The sequence below is a fragment of the Danio rerio genome, chromosome 13 (genome assembly GCF_049306965.1).
Source record: "Danio rerio strain Tuebingen ecotype United States chromosome 13, GRCz12tu, whole genome shotgun sequence".
Lineage (NCBI taxonomy): Eukaryota > Metazoa > Chordata > Actinopteri > Cypriniformes > Danionidae > Danio > Danio rerio.
This window is the reverse complement of record NC_133188.1, coordinates 582,501-606,716: the sequence shown is the minus strand read 5'-3', so window position 1 is coordinate 606,716 and position 24,216 is coordinate 582,501. Positions and strand designations below refer to the sequence as shown.

The following is a 24,216-nucleotide window of genomic DNA, read 5'->3' as shown; positions in this document are numbered from 1 at the left end:
CAAGTGCACAGCCACACTGCAAACTCTACAACAGAGGGAAATGCACTTTTACAGCGGACCGTCAAACATGCTGAGGGAAGATTAGAGGATACTCTAAAACTGGAGATAAATACAATTTTAAAAAGGAAATAATGAGCATTAGAGGCTGGAGATATTCACACACTTATACCCCTTATAACAGTGGGTTTTTGCATAATAGGTTATCTTTAATGATTGCAGTACTAATTCTGACCTATTGGAAACAATCCATGGATAAACACTCTTCAGGTTCTGGTCGATGGTGTGCTCGTTGTGCTTTAGGAAGCGGTCCTGGTGTCCATACGCCCTTATCACGGACAGGCCGGATACGGTTTCTCCAAAGTGTGAGTATATGGGAGATCGAGACACCGAGTCCAGTCGTCTGAGCTGCCGAGACGTGGCCACGTAAAACCTCTACAACACAAGAAGAATTTATTTGATTTCAAACCATTTCTCATTGAGGTTTTATCATGTTTCTAGTCTAAATATCTAAAAAAATCTTAAACCAAGAAGCATGTTCTGGACAGGTTAAATGTATAATCTTGTGTTTAGAAATAATGAGGCAAAATTAGTTTTCCCTTAAAACAAGCAGAATAAACTGACAACGGGCTAAGCAAAATAATCTAGTTTTCACTTTGAAATAATACTACATTTCTGACTCCATTAGCAAACTATTTAGCTTGTTTTAATGAAATATATATTCACTGTCCACCACTGATATAACAGTTTTCGTCAATACTGGTATCTGTGTTACCTGCACAAAGTAGTAGACAACAGCCATCGGTACAACAACCGCAGTGAAGATTGGAGTAGCCAGACAGATGACGAAAAGAGTTCCCAGAACTCCAAGAAGACAGAGGATCCAGGACCTGAAGGACATCGGGATCATCTCGTCCACAGTGAATATATCCTGCATTCAAGACACATTTCAGTTTAGGAAGTTTTAAATATTTACTTATAAACTAGTTATAAACTATCCTAGAGCAATGTTTGTTGTTAAAAGCTATTCTAAGCCATCTGCTGTTATAAACTAGCCTAGAGCGCCATCTGCTGTTATAAACTAGCCTAGAGCGCCATCTGCTGTTATAAACCAGCCTAGAGCGCCATCTGCTGTTATAAACTAGACTAGAGCACCATCTGTTGTTATAAACTAGCCTAGAGCACCATCTGTTGTTATAAACTAGCCTAGAGCACCATCTGTTGTTATAAACTAGCCTAGAGCACCATCTGTTGTTATAAACTAGCCTAGAGCACCATCTGTTGTTATAAACTAGCCTAGAGCGCCATCTGTTGTTATAATCTAGCCTAGAGCGCCATCTGTTGTTATAAACTAGCAGAAAATCCATTTAAAAGAGAAAATCGATGCATTTTAAAAATCTCAGAAACGATTTCTCAAAAACTTTCGCCACCGCTCAAATCAATACCTTGGCAAATCGATTGACAATTCGTCCTGAAGGTGTGGTGTCGAAGAACATCATGGGGACTTTAAGAATGTTAGTCAGCAGGCTTGTGTGTAGAGTCCTGGATGCAGAGATGGACCCATCAGCGAGGAGTATAGTCCCGAAAAACACCAGAAAACCTGACAGACAGAGAGAAAGACACACAATCACATCTGATCAGCCAACATGGTGGAAATTGATAATAATTTTTAATAGAGTTACCAATAAGATAAACACTAGCCAAGAGCGCCGTCCGTCTGCTGGCAAAAACTAGCCTAGACAGCCATATATTGTTGAAAACTAGCCTAGACCACCATCTACTGTTAGTCTAGAGCAGTATCTGGTAATAAACACTCGCCTACAGCACCATCTTCTGGTATGTTCTGGTATGAACTAGCCTGTACCACCATCTACTGTTAGCTTAGAGCACCATCTGCTGTTAAAAACAAGCCTAGAGCACCACCTACTGTCATAAACTAGCCTAGAGCACCATCTACTGTCATAAACTAGCCTAGAGCACCATCTACTGTCATAAACTAGCCTAGAGCGCCGTCTACTTTTATAAACAAGCCTAGAGCACCACCTACTGTCATAAACTAGCCTAGAGCACCATCTACTGTCATAAACTAGCCTAAAGCGCCATCTGCTGTTATAAACTAGCCTAGAGCGCCGTCTACTTTTATAAACTAGCCTAGAGCGCCATCTACTGTTATAAACTAGCCTAGAGCACCATTTACTGTTATAAACTAGCCTAGAGCACCATCTACTGTCATAAACTAGCCTAGAGCACCATCTACTGTCATAAACTAGCCTAAAGCGCCATCTGCTGTTATAAACTATCCTAGAGCGCCGTCTACTGTTATAAACTAGCCTAGAGCACCATTTACTGTCATAAACTAGCCTAGAGCGCCATCTGATGTTATAAACTAGCCTAGAGCGCCATCTGCTGTTATAAACTAGCCTAGAGCGCCATCTGCTGTTATAAACTAGGCTAGAGCGCCGTCTACTGTTATAAAATAGCCTAGAGCCCCATCTGCTGTAATAAACTAGCCTAGAGCTCCGTCTACTGTTATAAACTAGCCTAGAGCGCCATCTGCTGTTATAAACCAGCCTAGAGCGGCGTCTACTGTCATAAACTAGCCTAGAGCGCCATCTGCTGTTATAAACTAGCCTAGAGCGCCGTCTACTGTTATAAACTAGCCTAGAGCGCCATCTGCTGTTATAAACTAGCCTAGAGCCCCATCTGCTGTTATAAACTAGCCTAGAGCGCCGTCTACTGTTATAAACTAGCCTAGAGCACCATCTACTGTTATAACCTAGCCTAGAGCGCCATCTGCTGTTATAAACTAGCCTAGAGCGCCATCTACTGTTAGCCTAGAGTGCCATCAGCTGTAAAAAATTAACCTAGAGCACTATTGACTGTTATGATTGAACTGACCTAAAGCGCCATCTACTGTTAGCCTATAACGCCATCTGCTGTTAAAAACTTGCCTAGAGCACCGTCTGCTGTAAAAGCTAGCCTAGATCACCATGTACTGTTAAAACTAGCCTGTAGTTAGCACAGCTTTTAGAAACACAAAAAAAAACTAATGAGCGACCTAGTTTCTCTCCAGCGTATACCTTGTGCTAATCCAAGGGCTCCAAAAACCCCTATCCTGGTGTCTCTGATGTGGTTGGGGTAGGTTTGGTTGAAATACTCTATAGAATCGTCGGTCCAGTCGCTGAGCCACAGGTTCTGTCCGATCACAGCCACGTTCTGGATGAAGTAAAAGACGAAGCTGAAGCCCACGTACCACCAGCCCATGGCGCTCAGGTACTGCAGATACACTGAAAACTTCACCTGGAGCACAAAATAAATACACAACATTAGCGAGGAAAAGTGGAAAACAAAAGATAGAGAACTGAAAAAGTGTTCAGGTACCCTTCCAGTCTCCATCATCTCTTTCTCAATCAGGCGCTGACCCTTCTTATCCTCCGGATCTTTCTGAGCGCGAAGAGAGCTGTTTTTTCTGACCTTCACACTGAAGATAAAACATAAACACACACATAGAGGTACATTTGTGAATAAAACCACACTGGTTGGTGTGGATGTTAACATAGTTATCATTATAGTAAGCATCTATTGATGTGGATGCTAATGTAGTTATCGTTACAGTTAGCATCTTTTGGTGTAGACGCTAATACAGTTATCGTTATAGTTAGCATCTCTTGATGTGAACGCTAATATAGTTAACGTTATAGTTGTCATTTATTAGTGTGTGCACTGATAAAGTTATCGTTAATTGGTGTGATCACTAATATAGTTATGGTTTGTTGTTGTGGACGTTAATATAGTTATTGTTATAGTTATCGTTTGTTGATGTAGATGCTAATATAGTTATTGCTATAGTTATCGTTTGTTGGAATGGACGCTAATATAGTTATCGTTATAGTTACCATCTGTTGATATGGACGCTAATATAGTTATCGTTATAGTTACCATCTGTTGATATGGACGCTAATATAGTTATTGTTATAATTATCGTTTGTTGGAATGGACGCCAATATAGTTATCGTTATAGTTACCATCTGTTGATATGGATGCTAATATAGTTATCGTTATAGTTACCATCTGTTGATATGGACGCTAATATAGTTATTGTTATAATTATCGTTTGTTGGAATGGACGCCAATATAGTTATCGTTATAGTTACCATCTGTTGATATGGACGCTAATATAGTTATAGTTACCATCGGTTGATATGGACGCTAATATAGTTATTGTTATAGTTATCGTTTGTTGGTGTAGACGCTAATATAGTTTTTGTTATAGTTATCGTTTGTTGGAATGGACGCTAATATAGTTATCGTCATAATTAGCATCTGTTGATATGGACGCTAATATAGTTATTGTTATAGTTATCGTTTGTTGATGTGGACACTAATATTGTTATAGTTATCATTTGTTGGTGTAGACACTAATATAGTTATCGTTATAGTTAGCATCTGTTGATATGAACGCTAATATAGTTATCGTTATAGTTAGCATCAATTGGTGTGGATGCTAATAACATTATGGTTATTGTTAGCATCTGTTGATGTGGACACTAATATAGTTATCATTCAAGTTAACATCTGTATATGTGGACGCTAATATAGTTATTGTTATAGTTATCGTTTGTTGATGCGGATGCTAATATAGTTATTGTTATAGTTAACATTTGCTGGTGTGGACACAAATATAGTTATTGTTATAGTTAACTGTGGGGGTGGACGTTGATATAGTTATCATTATAGTTAGCATCTGCTGGTGTGGGCGCTAATATAGTTGTAGTTACATCTGCTGGTGTAGACACTTATACTGTTATGGTAGTTAGCATCTATTGATGTTGATGCTAATACAGTTATTGCTACAGTATAGTAACTATCTATAGGTGTAGGCACTACTATTGGTATTGTTAAATATGTTGTTAGTTGCTGTGGATGCTAATAGTTATATACACTGTAAAAATGCTTTTCTTATTTAGATATTTGGACTAGAAACAAGACAGAAATATCTAACTGTTCATACCTTCCGTTCCTCTTGGAGTGCCGCTGGCTGTGGCGCAGACTGTTTTCTCTCTTTAATGTACTGGAAACAATGTCTTCTGGAGATCCATCAGCCTGCGTCTCCAAGCCCTCCGGCAGCGTCTCAATCTCTTCATACACTGGTGTCTGAGCTGCTGCTGCTGTTTCATCAAGAGAGCACACTCATTACACACTGTAGAAGCCATCAGATTAGGGTTTCTTGTCTAATGCATTTCTTCCACATGTCAGCAGCTGAAGCACACAGTCTTCAACTTCAGATTTACATTTTAAACATCAGGAGGACAATATTTGAAGCTCAGGTGGAAGATGCACACCTTTTTTGTCATTGTCTTTGTTGCTCTCGTCTTTGCCGTACGTCTCCAGAAACTCAGAGAAAGCTCCTTTACTGGCTCGAAGACTTTCGTATGATCCGATCTCAGACACGACGCCATGCACCAACACTACAATCTCATCTACATACGGCAAGAAGCTGATTCCATGAGTTACCAAGATGCGAGTCTGCAGAGACGGAGAGAATAGGAGAGCAAAATATTTGACTCAATATAACATTACCACTGAAGAGGAATGCTGGAATACAGTGTGCTGCAGAGATCAGTTTACACTCCAGAAGCTGGTCAGAATTACAACACATGCTTTTAATATGCATGTATTGTTAATTAATATCACAGATGATTAAGTAAACAAATAACTCAACCATTCATTACTGTATAAAGAACTAATGAAGAGTCTAAAGGAAAGCCGAGATTGGGTTATATATGGATCCTGCATTAATTCCCTATAGAAACATTGGTTGTTGCTAGAAGGGATACAGCTGCAGCCGAACCCTTACCCCAACCCCAACCCCAAATTCAACCTTCAAAGTAATGTAAAATTATACAGTAATAATAACTAAACAGTTCTTTATTTTACTTTTCTTACTAGCTTTGTCTTGTTTTTAATCCAAAAATCTAAAAATTGGGGTGAGTAAAGTAAACTAGTTTTGCTTTGGAATAAAATTATGTTGCTTACCCCATTGTGACTTATTATTTCTTCAAACAGTTGTTGTGTTACCATAACAACTGTAGAATCACCAAAGCACGATAATTAATGTAGCTGTTGTGTTACCATAGCAACTGTATAATCGCCACAGCAGATTAATTACTATAGTTTTGTTACCATAGCAACAGTAGAATCATAACAACACAACAATTACTATAGTTGTTGTGTTACCATAACAACTGTAGAATCACCACAACAGATCAATTACTGTAGTTGTTGTGTTACCATAGCAACTGTAGAATCACCACAACACATCAATTACTGTAGTTGTCGTGTTACCATAGCAACTGTGGAATCACCACAGCAGATTAATTACTATAGTTTTGTTACCATAGCAACAGTAGAATCATAACAACACATAAGTTACTATAGTTGTTGTGTTACTATAGCAATTTCAGAATCACCACAACACATCTATTATTGTAGTTGTTGTGTTACCATAGCAACTGTAGAATCACCACAACACATCTATTATTGTAGGTGTTGTGTTACCATAGCAACTGTAGAATCACCACAACACATCAATTACTGTAGTTGTCGTGTTACCATAGCAACTGTGGAATCACCACAGCAGATTAATTACTATAGTTTTGTTACCATAGCAACAGTAGAATCATAACAACACATAAGTTACTATAGTTGTTGTGTTACTATAGCAATTGTAGAATCACCACAACACATCTATTATTGTAGGTGTTGTGTTACCATAGCAACTGTAGAATCAACGCAGCAGGACAATTAATGTAGTTGTTGTGTTACCATAGCAACTGTAGAATCACCACAACAAATCAATTACTATAGTTGTTGTGTTACCATAGCAACTGTAGAATCACCACAACAAATCAATTACTATAGTTGTTGTGTTACCATAGCAACTGTAGAATCCCCACAGCAGATCAATTACTATAGTTGTGTTATCATAGCGACTGTAGACTCACCACAACACATCTATTATTGTAGTTGTTGTGTTACCATAGCAACTGTAGAATCACCACAACAAGTTCATTCATGTATTATGGTTCAAATACACTACAGTATTCACTATGAATCACTATAGTTGTTCTTCATGCAGGAATAATGTGCAAATATGTTTGTAAGTACAGCAGCAAGATGTTTTGTAAGGCAGATAGAGAAGGCTGGCTGGGGGTTCTGAATAAATGCTCTCTTTTATAAATTGTGAGTGAGTTTGTTATAGTTTATAATGTGCTACCTTGTCTCTGAGCAGTCCATTGGGCCCGATCACTTTCTCAAACAGATGTTTTCCCACATGTGAGTCTACGGCGGACAGAGGATCATCCAGCAAATACACATCTGCAGAGCTGTAGACGGCCCGCGCCAGGCTCACCCGCTGCTTCTGCCCACCGCTCAGATTAATGCCCTATAACACAGATAATGAAGCACAGTCTTTCCTAAAGCTGCTCATATAAATAAAGCGCTGTTCACACCGAGCATGATAACTATAAAGATAATGCTTTTATTGTCTACTGTAGCTGCACACCTTAGAAATGCTCATCAGCCAATCAGAATCAAGCATTCAACAGACATGTAGTTTAATAACAGTAATGGATAACGAATTTAACACAGCAGTTATTATATTGTGTTACCAAACCTCATTATAAAGTCTGACTGTTGCTGTTATGTTTAAAACGATCATTATCTTTGATGCAAAAACAGACATGTATTGTACAGTTCAGTTCAGAGAGGAAGAACATGTGAACTAGTTTTGATTTCTGCTCATGAGTTGGAACAACTGATCAGTCTCTCTGAATCTTTATATTTGATCCTGAAACTCTCTGACCAACGTGCATTAATAAAGACAGAGATAAACTAAACATCATTGTCATGCTTGGTTTGAGCTGACGTTAACAACGGTACACAATGCTACTTCGCTATTTGCCTCTGTCCTACATAACACAGAAAGCAATGCATTGAGGAGTGTGTTGCATTGTTGAAGGAAGGCGACTGTATGAGGGTCAACTTTCACCTTTTCTCCAATCTCGGTCTGGTCTCGTCCCGGCAACAGGTCCAGGTCTGGCCCGAGAGCGCAGGCTTTAATCACAGACTGATATCGCTCCTCATCCACTGAAGAACCGAATAAAATATTGTCCTTTAATGTGGCGTTCTGGATCCAGGCCTGCTGAGGCACATACGCCACCGAGCCCTGAGAGAAAACACACACAGACATATATTTGTTTATATCAGATATATACAGTTGAAGACAGAATTATTAGTCCTCCTGTTGAATTTTAATTATTTTACAAATAATTTTAACACATTTCTAATCATAATAGCTTTAATAACTCATCTCTAATAACGGATTTATTTCCTCTTCTCCATGATGACAGCACATAATATTAGACTAGATATTCTTCAAGACACTAGTGTTCAGCGTATAGTGGCATGTAAAGGCTTCACTAGGGTAATTAGGGTAAAGTTAGGGTAATTAGGCAAGTCATTGTATAACAGTGGTTTGTTCTGGAGACAATCCAACACTAATATTGCTGAAGGGGTCAATAATATTGAGCTTAACATGACTTTAAAACTATTAAAAACTGCTTTTATTCTAGCCCAAATAAAACAAATAAGACTTTCTCCAGAAGAACAAATATTAGACTGTGAACAACTCCTGAATCTGTTCAACATCATTTGGGAAATATTTGATAAAGAGAAACAAATTCACAATGATTATGACTGTATATAGGTAAATGATATATTCTGAACACTTCTTTTGTCATTGTAATAGACGTATTTACATATTTGACTGCTTTTGCTAATTTAATGATCAAGTGCATTAAAATAGATCCATGTTTTTATTTACCCTCATGTGAAATTTTAATTCTTGTTACTATTTATTTCCCAGATTAAAAGTTTTAAACACGTTTAAACAATAATTTTAATTACTAATTTATTTAGTCTTTGTCATATTGACAGTACATTCATAGATTTTCAAGACACTAGTATTCAGCTTAAAGGGACATTTAAAGGCTTCACTACAGCTTCATAAGGCTAGTTATGCAAGTCAACAGTGGTTTGTTCTGAAGACAATTGGGTTAAAAATCTTAAGGTGGCTAATAACATTGGTCACAGCAGTTTTTACAATTTAAAAAAGCATATATATATATATATATATACAGTTGAAGTCAGAATTATTTGCCCCCTTTGATTTTTTTTTTCTTCTTTAAATGTTTCCCAAATGATGTTGAACAGATTCAGGAGTTGTTCACAGTCTAATATTTGTTCTTCTGGAGAAAGTCTGATTTGTTTTATTTTGGCTAGAATAAAAGCAGTTTTGAATTGTTTTAAAGTCATTTTAAGCTCAATATTATTCGCCCCTTTAAGCTTTATTTTTTTCGATAGTCTACAGAACAAAGCACTGTTATACAATGACTTGCCTAATTACCCTAACTTTACCCTAATTACCCTAGTGAAGCCTTTACATGTCACTGTAAGCTGAACACTAGTGTCTTGAAGAATATCTAGTCTAATATTATGTGCTGTCATCATGGAGAAGAGGAAACACATCAGTTATTAGAGATGAGTTATTAACACTGTTATGATTAGAAATGTGTTAAACAGTGTTAAACAGAAATTGGGGAAATAATAAATGAGCGGGGCTCATAATTCTGAATTCAACGGTATATAATAAATATATACAAAATAAATCTAAATAATTCATATACAAAAACCATCAAATTGTAAACAACTGTTCATCAGTAGCACTTTATTTTCTTGATCTGCTTCACAGTAACTTTGCCACCGAATATAAACCGCAGCAGTCATATAAATCCAGAATTAGCAGACTGATATCTGACAACAGTGTTTTGTTGATCTCCAAACTGGCCGTAATCCAATTATCAATATTTTACAATGCAGCATAAATGAATTACCAGTACTGCATTCTTGGAATCTGATTAGATAACGTTTATAACTCATAATGAGTCCCTGTGTGTGTTTCTATCAGTGTGTGTTCATGATAAAGTCTGTTTGCTCACGTTGATGTTAATGTTTCCCTTGATGCTGTGCAATTCTCCCAGCAGAGCTGAAACAAGTGACGTCTTCCCAGAACCCACTGCTCCGACCACGGCCACCAGACGACCCGGTTTAATGTCCAGAGAAACCCTGAACAGAACAAACACACTCACAGCTAATGATCACTGCAAAAATGCATTTCTGACTTTAGTATTGTCTCAATTCTAGCCCAAATATCAAAATTGTCCTGAATGAAGAAGCATTTTCTAGACAAGCACACAATATTCTGTTGTTTTCAGAAATAATGAGTCAAATTTAAGGGATTGTTTCCTTAAAACAACAATTTTGCTTACCACATTAGCAGTTTATTTAGTTTATTTTAAGGAAAAAACTTCATTCATTCAGTTTCCTTTGGTTCAGTTCCTTTATTTATCAGGGGTCGCCACAGTGGAATGAACCACCAACTATTCCAGCATATGTTTTACACAGTGGATGCCCTTCCAGCTGCAACCCATCACTGGGAAACACCCATACACACTCATTCACACACACACACACACACACACACACTCATACACTACGGCCAGTTTAGTTGATCAGTTCCCCTATAGCGCATGTGTTTGGATTGGAGGAGCACCCAGAGGAAACCCACGCCAACACGGGGAGAACATGCAAACTCCACACAGAAAACCCATCTGACCCAGCTGAGACTCAAACCAGTGACTTTCTTGCAGTGAGGCCACAGTGCTAACCACTGAGCAACCGTGCTGCCAGGAAAAAAAACGTAATCATGACATCATTTCAAGTTGAATTATCACACTGCCCTGTAGATAGACTTGTTTCTAGTATGTATCTTCTTAAATTATACATCTATGTCTGATATTTGCTTTATATGGTTCTATTTAGCAGTGTATCCGTCATACTACATTGCATTTATCACTTAAAGTAATGTTCTTTATTACTCATGTTGAGGTGCTGAATCCAAAAGTACTATCTGCTTTACTTGCACAACTCACACACTCTTAGAATATCATTGGAAAAAGCATATTATATGTGTATTAGGGACATTTTATATTGCAAATATTAACTTAAAGACTCTCATTATACCTATTTTTGTCTCCGCCTCCTGAATCACACACTCATTCATTCATTCATTCATTCTCCTTCAGCTTAATACTTTATTAATCAGGGGTTGCCACAGCTGAATGAACCACCAACTATTCCAACATATGTTTTACACAGCGGATGCCCTTCCAGCTGCAACCCAGTACTTGGAAACACCCATGCACACTCATTCACACACACACACACACTCATACACTATGGCCAATTCCCCTATAGCGCATGTGTTTGGACCGTGCCGGAGCACCTGGAGGAAACCCACGCCAACATGGGGAGAACATGCAAACTCCACACAGAAACATCAAATGACCCAACCAAGACTTGAACCAGCAACCTTCTTGCTGTGAGGACACAGTACTAACCACTGAGCCACCGTGCCGTCCCTAATAACTGTAAATTATACATTTGTTATATATAGAACTGTAATGTGCTGAACACCAGCTGTGCGTTTATCTGAATATAACAGCACACCACATCTGAATCAAGCATTCGACAGTAAACCACAATATCATTTAACAAAATAATGATCATTTTGTGAGCAAAAAATAAGCAATTTAACGTCTCAAAATAAATCAGCTGCATTTTAAAATGCATTGTTGTGCAATTTGGTCACACTCACAATAAGGTTCATTAGTTAATGTTAGTTAATGCATTTACTAACATGAACAAATAATGGACAACACATTTACTACAGTGTTTGTTCCTGTTAGTTAACGTTAATGAAAATACAGTAGTTCATTGCGAGTTCCTATTAACTCACGGTGCATTAACTAATGTTAAAAAGCATGGACTTAGATGTTAATAATGCATTAGTAAATGTTCAATTATGATTAATAAATGCTGTACATGTGTTGTTCATGATTAGTTATGTTAAATGCATTAACTAATGAACCTTATTGTAAAGTGTTACCTGCAATTAAATCTGTTGCACTCAGTAAATACACGATTCAAATCAAATGTACTTTTGTATTGAAACGTGGTGAAACTCACTGTTTGAGCACTGGCTCTGTGTCTCTTTCCCAGGCGTATGTGCCGTTGGTCATGCTCACTGCGGCGGCTTAAAGGAAAAATAATGATAAATTAAATAATACAAAATGAGAAAATTAAAACATTTGGCTAAACTGCAAAAATGCTTTGCTTATTCAAAGTTTTCATCCTGTTTCTAGTCCAAATATCTACAAACTCCTAAATCAAGAAGCATTTTCAAGACATGCACAAAAATCTAGTCTTGTTATCAGCGATAATGAGTCAAACTGAAGAGAGTTTTATTCCAGCCAAGCTAAATAACCTGACAATGGAATAAGAAAAATAACATTAAATCAAAAGGAAGAACAAGTTTATTTCTCTTCCCCCTTTAGCAGATTATTTCGCTTGTTTTACTGTAAAACTCTCTTCATTTTGACTCATTATTTCATTTATTCTGGATGCAGCCTTTATGATGCAAGCTGAGATTGCATGCCTCTGCGATGCAAGGTCAGACACTGCATTCAATGGAGCGAGTGATGTCACTGTGAGGGGTGGGGTTAGGGGTGGGGTTATGTGAGCGCATTAAAAAGCATTTGATGCAGCTCAGATTGCACTGCAGCAGGTCTGCATCCACACTCCTCTCCGTTATTTCTGAAAGCAACACTATATTATCTTCATGTCTAGAAAATGCTTCTTGATTTAAGAGTTTGTAGATATTTGGACTAGAAACAAGACAAAAACTTTCAATAAAAAAAGCTTTTTTTTTTTGCACTGTTTAACGACAAGTTACTATCCAAACACATGTGGTTTCTCAAAAGAGTGACTGACCTCTTGAATTGAGCTTTTCTGAAACAATTATAAATGATATAATGATATAATATAGCATGATGTTTACTGATGCTGCTGTCATGTGTGACTGTCGTTGTGTCCAGATCATCACCGCTCAGAAACTTCTCCAGTCTCTTCTTAGATACAGACGTCTGAATGCACAAAGAAAAAACACAACATCATCTGTATTATTTTCAATAAAGACAAAATTATGTGAAACTGACATTTTTTCCCAAATACTTCCCAACTACTTTTTAAATACGTTTAATCACAACAGTGTTAATAACTCATCTCTAATAACTGATTTCTTTTCTCTCTGCCATGATGACAGCACATAATATTAGACTAGATGTTCTTCAAGACACTAGTGTTCAGCTTACAGTGACATGTAAAGACTTCACTAGGGTAATTAGGGTAAAGTTAGAGTAATTAGGCAAATTATTATAAAGTTTTTGAGGCATAATATACAACACCAACCCATACAATACAGCACTTTACACTATTAAAATGACAATGAACAAAACTTTTTAAGGTTAAACGTTGTTGGAGGAAAGAACAGAAAATAAACAAGGAAAAATTAAAACATGAATCACAAAATACTGAAAGCTGCTAATTTACAGATATTTTGTCATGTAAATATGAAGTCTAATTAATATCTTGTACCTGGACCATGATGGAGATGAGCTGTGGGAGCATGGCCAGTGGGAATCGCAGGATATTGAAGAGAGAGATGGAGGTGAAAGCTTTCTCTGCATCCAGAATATTATCAGGACTCACAGACACAAACACAGCGAAGGTGGCCAGAGAAACCTGCAGACCAAACCAACAATAACACACTTCAACAACACTACAGATCACACTTCTCTCAATATACACTGCTCTTCTGATTTAGAGTTTTCATCCTGTTTCTAGTCCAAATATCTAAAAACTCCTAAATCAAGAAGCATTTTCAAGACGAGCACAAAATAGTGTCTTCATTTCAGAAATAATGAGTCGAATCTAAGCAATTTTTTCTTTAAAGAAGCAAAAAAAGATTGTAAGCAACTGTAATTAATTTACCTGTAAATGAAAAGCAATCCCTGACTTTTTAATAGCACTGCAATTTATTTACAGAAATGAGTTACTTTATAACTAATTACCCCCAACACTAGCCATAACACACGGGTGTCTTACAATATAAAGTCCTTTAATGCTGTAAGACATCATTATACTCACGAGAGCTGGAGCGCATGAGAAGATGAACGTGGAGACGGAGGACAGGTAGGCGAATTTCCTCATCACCTTCAGCTCTTTTTCCCGAATCTCCTGAACCTGAGCCTCGAAGGATGTTTCCCAGGCGTAATACTTCAGGATCTACAACATCATCAAAACACAAGCACCAGTTCATCTGACTGAACTGAAGATGAAGAACACTAATAGAGGAGGGTTTAAACACACTTACTTTAATTCCATTCAGCAGGTCGTTCACTATTTTCATGCGAGAGTCTTTAAATTTCATGTTTTGCATCTGAAAGGAAACATGTTGGTGTTACTGAATAATAATCATCACATGGACACACATGAACACACGGACACCTTAATCAACACTTAAATCTAATCATACCATTAAAACAATTCTTAACCCATAACCAATACCTCAGTCCCTAACCTACCCATTCCACTACACCTGTCCATTACATTAACCAACACTAATCATACTATTAAACCAGTCCCTAACCTTAACCAACCATTAAACCTGCCAGTACACCTAAACCAAATCCTCAACTAACACTTAAATCTGCACGTACCATAAACATGTCTCTAAACTTTACTAACCCTTAAACCTACCCATACCGCTTAACTTGTCCACAACTCTTAACCATCGCTTAAACGTAACCATATAATTAAACAAGACTTAACCAATACCTTAGTATCTAACCTACCCATACAACTAATTCTGTCCCTTACGTTAACTAAAGGTTAAACCCTAACCAATTTATTAAACCAGTTGATGAACCTAACCAGCCATTAAACCTGTCCCCAATCTTAACCAACCATTAAACATACCCATATCATTGAACCTCTCCCTAACCCCTTAACCAAACCTTAAACCTAACCACACCATCAGACAAGTCCTTATCCTCACAAATGCATAGGTCCCTAACCCCAACCCTACCCCTACCAATACCATTTATTAAACCTGTCCCAGACATTAAATCTACCCATACCATTAAACCTGTTCCCAATCTTTACCAACCATTAAACCCTACCCATACCACTAAACCAGTCCCTAACCTCAACCAACCATTAAACCCTACCCATACCACTAAACCAGTCCCTAACCTCAACCAACCATTAAACCTTACTCATATCACTAAACCAGTCCCTAACCCCAACCAACCATTAAACCCTACCCATACCACTAAACCAGTCCCTAACCTCAACCAACCATTAAACCCTACCCATACCACTAAACCAGTCCCTAACCCCAACCAACCATTAAACCCTACCCATACCACTAAACCAGTCCCTAACCTCAACCAACCATTAAACCTTACTCATACCACTAAACCAGTCCCTAACCTCAACCAACCATTAAACCCTACCCATACCACTAAACCAGTCCCTAACCTCAACCAACCATAAAACCCTACCCATACCACTAAACCAGTCCCTAACCCCAACCAACCATTAAACCCTACCCATACCACTAAATGTGACCCCAACCTTAAACCCACAAATACAACTAAACTAGTCCCTTACCATAACCAACAATTACACCCTACTCATACCACTTAATCTGTCCACAACCTAAACTTACCTGTATTCCACCTCAGTTGCAGAAAAACAACATCCAACATGAGTAAGGAATCAGGGTATAATCATTTTGACAGCAGCAGTAGTCAGTCAGTGTTTCATGATGAATGTGCATCACCTGGAATTGTCTGGATTTGGTGGCCAGCCATCCATTAATGGGCACCATCAGCACCATCACCAGCAGACCGGATAAAACGGACGGTCCGAGCTCGATCCAGAGGAAGGCGATGGAGAGCGCGATCTGAAGCGGACACGACCACAGCAGGTGGATGAAGTTGGTGACGTCGTTGAATCTCTGAGCGTCTGCGGACATCAGGTTCACAATCTCTCCAGCTGTCGACTCCTTCCGGGAGTCATTGGACACAACTAACGCCTGAAACACAGACGAGGAGGAGGAGAACATTAGACACAACCAACAACTGAAACAAACCCAAGGATGAGGATGAGGAGAATTCACAAACACGAGCTCAATGTCTGAACTGTCAGAGCGAACGCAGACTAGGGCTGAGGTGAAAAATCAATGGATTGTGAATTAATAAATGATTGTGCGCTGATTTTAAGATTTTCTAATTGCAATGTGGTTCTCTCTTGAATTGACTCAGAGATTAGTTTTTACCAATAGATGGTGCTGTATGCATTACAATTAGCCTAGAGCGCCGTCTGCTGTTAAAAACTAGCCTAGAGCGCTGTCTGCTGTTAAAAACTAGCCTAGAGCTCCGTCTACTGTTGTAAAATAGCCTAGAGCACCATCTGCTGTTATAAACTAACCTAGAGCACCATCTGCTGTTATAAACTAGCCTAGAGCGCCATCTGCTGTTATAAACTAACCTAGAGCACCATCTGCTGTTATAAACTAGCCTAGAGCGCCATCTGGTGTTATAAACTAACCATCTGCTGTTATAAACTAGCCTAGAGCGCCATCTGCTGTTATAAACTAGCCTGGAGCACCATCTGCTGTTATAAACTAACCATCTGCTGTTATAAACTAGCCTAGAGCACCATCTGCTGTTATAAACTAGCCTAGAGCGCCATCTGCTGTTATAAACTAACCTAGAGCACCATCTGCTGTTATAAACTAGCCTAGAGCACCATCTGCTGTTATAAACTAACCATCTGCTGTTATAAACTAGCCTAGAGCGCCATCTGCTGTTATAAACTAACCTAGAGCACCATCTGCTGTTATAAACTAGCCTAGAGCGCCATCTGCTGTTATAAACTAACCATCTGCTGTTATAAACTAGCCTAGAGCACCATCTGCTGTTATAAACTAGCCTAGAGCACCATCTGCTGTTATAAACTAGCCTAGAGCGCCATCTGCTGTTATAAACTAACCTAGAGCACCATCTGCTGTTATAAACTAACCATCTGCTGTTATAAACTAGCCTAGAGCGCCATCTGCTGTTATAAACTAACCTAGAGCACCATCTGCTGTTATAAACTAGCCTAGAGCGCCATCTGCTGTTATAAACTAACCATCTGCTGTTATAAACTAGCCTAGAGCACCATCTGCTGTTATAAACTAGCCTAGAGCACCATCTGCTGTTATAAACTAGCCTAGAGCGCCATCTGCTGTTATAAACTAACCTAGAGCACCATCTGCTGTTATAAACTAGCCTAGAGCACCATCTGCTGTTATAAACTAACCATCTGCTGTTATAAACTAGCCTAGAGCGCCATCTGCTGTTATAAACTAACCTAGAGCACCATCTGCTGTTATAAACTAGCCTAGAGCGCCATCTGCTGTTATAAACTAACCACCTGCTGTTATAAACTAGCCTAGAGCGCCATCTGCTGTTATAAACTAACCTAGAGCACCATCTGCTGTTATAAACTAGCCTAGAGCTCCATCTGCTGTTATAAACTAGCCTAGAGCTCCATCTGGTGTTATAAACTAACCATCTGCTGTTATAAACTAGCCTAGAGCGCCATCTGCTGTTATAAACTAACCTAGAGCACCATCTGCTGTTATAAACTAGCCTAGAGCGCCATCTGCTGTTATAAACTAACCATCTGCTGTTATAAACTAGCCTAGAGAGCCGTCTGCTGTTATAAACTAGCCTAGAGCGCCATCTGCTGTTATAAACTAGCCTAGAGCACCATCTGCTGTTATAAACTAGCCTAGAGCGCCATCTGCTGTTATAAACTAGCCTAGAGCACCATCTGCTGTTATAAACTAGCCTAGAGCGCGTCTGCTGTTATAAACCAGCCTAGAGTGCCATCTGCTGTTATAAACTAGCCTAGAGCACCATCTGCTGTTATAAACTAGCCTAGAGCGCGTCTGCTGTTATAAACCAGCCTAGAGTGCCATCTGCTGTTATAAACTAGCCTAGAGCACCATCTGCTGTTATAAACTAGCCTAGAGCGCCATCTGCTGTTATAAACCAAACTAGAGCGCCGTCTGCTGTTATAAACTAGCCTAGAGCGCCATCTGCTGTTATAAACTAGCCTAGAGCGCCATCTGCTGTTATAAACCAGCCTAGAGCGCCATCTGCTGTTATAAACTAGCCTAGAGCGCCATCTGCTGTTATAAACTAGCCTAGAGCGCCGTCTGCTGTTATAAATTAGCCTAGAGCGCCGTCTGCTTTTATAAACAAGCCTAGAGCGCCATCTGCTGTTATGAACTAGCCTAGAGCGCTGTCTGCTGTTATAAACTAGCCTAGAGCGCCGTCTGCTGTTATAAACTAGCCTTGAGCGCCATCTGCTGTTATAAACTAGCCTAGAGCGCCAACTGCTGTTATAAACTAGCCTAGAGCGCCGTCTGCTGTTATAAACTAGCCTAGAGCGCCGTCTGAAAATTGTGTATCTAAAAAACAGTCATGCAATCAAACAGCCCTAACGCAGACATCATTAAACTGGATTATAAACCGATGCTACAGTTTACCTTCTTATAGACAGCTGCCATGATAGCTGTGCGAACTTTCATTCCCAGTATGAAGCATCGCTGGAAATACTGCTGTAGAACCACCGACTGCACGAACGCCACCAGCACCAGCAGCACCGCATACAGGTAACCGGTCCACGCATAGCTGTCTTTATTCTGAGTGAAGGCGATCATTAACCTGTGACAGAACACATTATTTTCTGAGAGTACTAACAGGGTAAAACAAAGCAGATCCTGATGCATTACTCAGGAACACTTTACTTGACGGGACGTCATGAAACCTTTATGTGAATGAGACTTTATGCATGATTATAACCACTGTTATTAAGTGTCATTCACTCGAGATGACGTTGTTTGTTATGACAACTTGACATAAACAAATAAATCACAACCTGTTTTTGTCTTTGTCATGACAACTTGACGTTATTCACTGAGAAATTGATAATTATCTTCATTTTCATAAAGGGGTGTAGGGCAACACAGTGGCTCAGTGGTTAGCACTATGGCTTCACAGCAAGAAGGTCGCTGGTTCAAGTCTCGGCTGGGTCAGTTGGTGTTTCTGTGTGGAGTTTGCATGTTCTCCCCCTGTTGGCGTGGGTTTCCTCCGGTTTCCCCCACAGTACAAACACATGCGCTATAGGGGAACTGATCAACTACACTGGCCGTAGTGTATGAGTGTGTGTGTGTGTGTGTGAATGAGTGTGTGTGAGTGTTTCCTAGTATATATATATTCTCGCTAATGGTCAGGATGATTGGTATTACCCAGATAAACCTGTGTTATTGGTTTAATCAGTTGTTATCAGTAATTCTATCAGATAATTCAATCAGAATCAAATATTCCAGAGAGCCGTGTAATAACGGCCCATTCACACGGGACATCAGCTTCAGCGCTTCCCATTCACTTTGAATGGGTGACGTCAGGCGTTGCTGAACTCCATTGTGGATCTGTCGGCGGTGCTTCAGAGGCGTTGCTCACTACAGAAGTTGGGCCAATCAGACCGCTGTATGCAAATAAACCAGCTCAGACAGTAGCCAATTGCTGACTGAATTTCATTGGCTGACGCTGCTATGACGATCGCGTCAACCCCAACTTCAGACAAGCAATCTGTCAAGCGCTGACGCTGAAGCCCCGTGTGAATGGGGTGTTAGAGATTACAAAGCAGGAACCAATTATCTTTGTAAGCAGGAATGCTTTTTATGAATTATTAGTATTTAAATTACTTAGGGGAAGTCCCAGAGTAAAGTGAGAAAATATGATACAGCTGTGTTTTGGAATATGGAAAACTGTCTTCACGCTGTTTTCATCTGTTCTTATATTGTTTCTATTTGATTTATTCGTGTCTCTTTTATTCCTGTTTATGTAAAGCACTTTGAATTGCCACTGTGTATGAAATGTGCTCTAGAAATTAACTGGCCTTGCCTTTGATTATTAAAGATGAGTCTTAAGGTTTAGACCACTTGTGACATGCAGGAGGACTTTTAACTTGTAATTATGTTGTATGAATTTAAAATGTAGCCATGTTTGGACATATTATAGTTTCTTTCTGAACACATTTACATAATACTAGAAAGAAATGTCTAATAAGGGTCAAATAATATTTAAAAAAAAGCTCTAATGTGTAATGGGGTCCAGTTACAGACAAAAATATTGATTTATCCATTCCATTTGTTTCTCAATGGGAGAGTTGAAGGGATAAAGTCCAATCCTGAACACCAGGAAAACAAACACACATGATTTCGTTGGTGTGCGTCACTGCATTTAGGTGATTTAGTGACATGCGGTATAGCACAACATATATATTTTCTATATATAAGTATCTCACTGCACTTTATCAGATCATTTACACTCTAAAAATATCCGTAAATTAGCAGTTTTCCATATTTTGTGATTGATGTTTTTATTTTCCCCCATTTATTTCTGCGTTTGACTTGCATTATGGGATCTTGATCTTTCCTCCAACAACTTTTAACCTTGAAAAGTTAAAAAAGAGACTTTTCTGAGCGTGTGATAGTGTGAAGTGCTTTATTGTCAGAGTCGGTGTTGTATATTACGCTACAAACACCTTGTAATAAACTGCAGCACATTTTCTGCTGTTTTTCACAGTCTAGATGTCATTTCTTATACATTATATTATTACTTTAAATGACTAAGATGTCAAATAAAGTCACTTTGTTAAACTGTAGAGTTGAATTTTCAACATCAGAAGTGGACGGAGCAGAGATCAACATCCCATAATGCAATTCACAACCGCAAAACACACAAAATACAGATATTTTCTAGTGTCACATGATTTATTTCTCATATTTAGATGCTTATATTCATGCAGAACCCTAACTTACTTGAGTAGCTGTGGGCTTGCGAAGGACAGCAGATCCTGGAGCAGTTTAAAGAGCGCAGACTCCAGAAGTACACCTTTAAATGATTTTACTATGGTAGTAACCAGCCACGACTGAGGATAGTCTGAATCTGAGTCCTTCTGCTTCTTCTTCTTCTTCTTTTTGCTCTCTTTTTCAGTTTCTGTCTCCTAAAACACATGAACATATTACCAGCGCATCTTTATATTCTAGCTTTTGTGTCTAGTTTAAATATCTAGCAATTTCCTAGACAAGCATTAACTATAGTCTTGCTTTTTAGAAGTAATGAGTAAAAAATTAAGTGTTTTTTTTTTAAACAATTAAAATAATCTGCTTTTATAGATCAGCTTTAAGGAAAACTCACTTCATTTTGATCTACTATTTCTGAAAACAAGACAATATTTAATACTTGTCTAGAAAAAGCTTCTTGATTTAAGATTTTTTAAAAATATTTGGACTAGAAATAAGGCAAAAACTCTACACTATCTGATAAAAGTCTTGTGGCCTCTTCAAGTTTTAGGAACGGCAAATAATAACTGTTCTTCTAGTTGATGATTTGGTATCAACAGTGTCTTATATGAAAGGCAAAGTCCTCTAGATGAGGCTTATTTGAGCAGATCAACAGCTGATTCAGCAGAGAAATCCACCTTTTGACACTTTTACACATCATGAACTAGCTTTTTTTGCAGTTTGCTGTTTATTACATGACAACTGGCCACAAAACTAAACTATTAGCCAACTAAACATTGATCTGAGCGGATATGAATTTAACAGTTTATCTGAGAACAGCATTATTGTGTGTGTTTTCTCTCACCATGACCAGCACGTCCTGACTGACCCCTTTGGCCAGTCCGTTCTGACCCTCAGCATCTACGGTCTTGCGTTTCTTGCTTTTCTTCTTCTGTAGGTTGTTGCGGGCTTTCTTCAGCTCCTTGGCCATCACGTCCTCGAACGTCTGACAGATGAAGTGTGTGGAGTCGTTTTTGTTCAGATCCCACATGTCCTCCTGAACCAGAGGCCTTTTAAAGCCCTTCCACACCATGCTGGAGGAGCACAAACACACTCAATGACTGGGTTTCCATGCACAATAATCTGGTTCTTCCTTTTGACATGAGATGATCATTTTTACATCATTGTCAGATTATTTTGCTTGTTTTAATGTAAAGCTCAGTTCATTTTGACTCATTATTTCTGAAAATAAAACTATATTTTGTGCTTGACTAGAAATACTTCTTGATTTAAGAGGTTTTAGATATTTGCACTAGAAATTAGACAATTTGCAGTGCATAGAATGCTCATCAGCCAATCAGAATCAAGTAATCAGCATATTCAAATGAGTAAAACATTAGACAATAAACTCCAATGGTAACAGACATGAACTCACCTGTTGAACCAGTTAAAGGTGATTCTGCTGAGAAACGTGGCTTTAGCCTCAGGATTCTGCACAGATTTACACTCAGTAAACTCATTTGATGCACATTTATTACATAATTAAAGGGACAGTTCACCCAAAAATGAGCATTTAGATTTTTTTGGTCGCCCACTGAAGCTTAGCAGGGCTGCACCCTGGATTGGAGACCACATGGGAAACCTAGGTTGCTACTGGAAGTGTTAGTGAGGCCAGCAGGGGGTGCTCAGCCTGTGGTCTGTGTGAGTCCTAATGCCCCAGTGTAGTGAAGGGGACTCTATACTGCTCAGTGAGCGCCGTCTTTCAAATGAGATGTTAAACTGAGCTCCTGACTCTCTGTGCTCATTAATAAATCCCAGAATGTCCTTGGTAAAAGAGTAGGGGGTTAACCCCGGCATCCTGGCTAAATCTGCCCACCGGCCTCTCTCCATCATGGCCCCCTAACCGTCCCCATATCATAAGTGGCTTCATCACTCTGTCTCCTCTCCATCAGTCAGCTGCTATGTGGTCTGGTGCAATATGGCTGCTGTCACCTCATCCAGGTGGATGCTGCACACTGCTGCTGGATGAGGAGATTCCATCCCAAAAATGTGTAAAGCGCTTTAAGTGTCCAGAGAAGAGCTATATTACTGTGAGGACTTGTTATTATTATTATTATTATTTACTCACCCTTTACTTGTTTCAGACCTTTAAGTGTTTATTTCCTCTGTTGAACACTAAAGAAGATATTTCGAAGAATGCTAAAAACCTGTCTAGTCAATTAGTTTTGGAAGTCAATGGTTACCGGTTTCCAGCATTCTTCAAAACATCATTACAACATTATTTTAGTGTTTAACAGAGCTTCAAAAAAACTTCAAAGAAGTTCAAAGAAACAAAAAAAAATGAAAGTACTTGTGTGTCACTAACAAGTGATAAGGCAATATTAACTTATTTTAATATGAACTCATTTTAGTGAGTTAATCAGGTTTCAACTGATTTAAGTTGAGTTGACTAGAACATTTCATTTGATTTAACTAAATAAATTAAGGCAGTAAGATTTATTTTACAGGGCGAGTAAATAGAGTTGTTTTAGGTGAACTATCCCTTTTTTATGATTCATTTAACATTTTCTACATTTTACAAATGTAAACTTTCAGATATAAAAAGGGAAAAGGAAAAAAAATTCAGTTTTCTGTACCGTTTCTGCAACTTTTTTGGCTTCAGGTGAAACGTCAGCGATGGCGGATAGAACCAGAGCGATGATCTGCAGCCCATAACTGATGTAGAAGAGGCAGAAGCGCGGCACGTCAGAGATCCCCTGCGAAACACAGACTAATGAGTCCAGCTGCAGTTCACAGTCACATTTCATGCATTAAAAACTGTGAATTTTATTATTATTTTACTGTTTATTTACTTTTGAAGGAAAAATTATTACTTTTATATTACTATCATATTAAGTATTACTATATACTGTAATTTTTATTCACTCTATACTATATACTTGCGATTTTTAATCACTATATACTACATACTTTAAAAAAAATTTATTTATTTGAAAGTAAAACTCACTTCATTTTCACTTATTATTTCTGAAAACAAGACATTATTTTAACTTGCCTAGAAAATGTTTTTTTTTTTATTTAAGAGTTTGTAGATATTTGGACTAGACTTATCCAGCAAGTTTTTACACAGCGGATGCCCTTCTAGCCGCAACCCATCTCTGGGAAACATCCACACACACATTCACACACACTTATACACTACAGACAATTTAGCCTACCCAATTCACCTGTATTGCATGTCTTTGGACTTATTTTTAACCAGTTTATTTTAATATCAGGAGAAAAAT

General features: G+C 38.4%; 1 protein-coding gene across 3 annotated transcripts in view; it reads right to left on the bottom strand.

The window, feature by feature from the left end:
* The window catches only part of abcc2 (ATP-binding cassette, sub-family C (CFTR/MRP), member 2), a 35,839-nt gene that overhangs the window by 4,625 nt on the left and 6,998 nt on the right, over nucleotides 1-24,216 (bottom strand). For 2 of the 3 annotated variants that reach the window (XR_012388510.1, NM_200589.2), the window contains 21 exon segments: nucleotides 23,566-23,685; nucleotides 22,365-22,420; nucleotides 21,795-22,023; nucleotides 20,966-21,150; nucleotides 18,626-18,803; nucleotides 15,863-16,117; nucleotides 14,390-14,455; nucleotides 14,164-14,301; nucleotides 13,612-13,758; nucleotides 13,016-13,100; nucleotides 12,145-12,211; nucleotides 10,056-10,182; nucleotides 8,048-8,224; nucleotides 7,274-7,441; nucleotides 5,340-5,523; nucleotides 5,009-5,165; nucleotides 3,379-3,478; nucleotides 3,078-3,297; nucleotides 1,443-1,597; nucleotides 773-928; nucleotides 233-432 (listed from right to left, as the gene is read on the bottom strand). Coding sequence is in view for 2 of the 3 variants with exons in the window: in NM_200589.2 (NP_956883.2) it covers nucleotides 233-432; nucleotides 773-928; nucleotides 1,443-1,597; nucleotides 3,078-3,297; nucleotides 3,379-3,478; nucleotides 5,009-5,165; nucleotides 5,340-5,523; nucleotides 7,274-7,441; nucleotides 8,048-8,224; nucleotides 10,056-10,182; nucleotides 12,145-12,211; nucleotides 13,016-13,100; nucleotides 13,612-13,758; nucleotides 14,164-14,301; nucleotides 14,390-14,455; nucleotides 15,863-16,117; nucleotides 18,626-18,803; nucleotides 20,966-21,150; nucleotides 21,795-22,023; nucleotides 22,365-22,420; nucleotides 23,566-23,685 (3,170 nt within the window). In the remaining variant the exon portion in view is untranslated. 3 annotated transcript variants of the gene reach the window in all.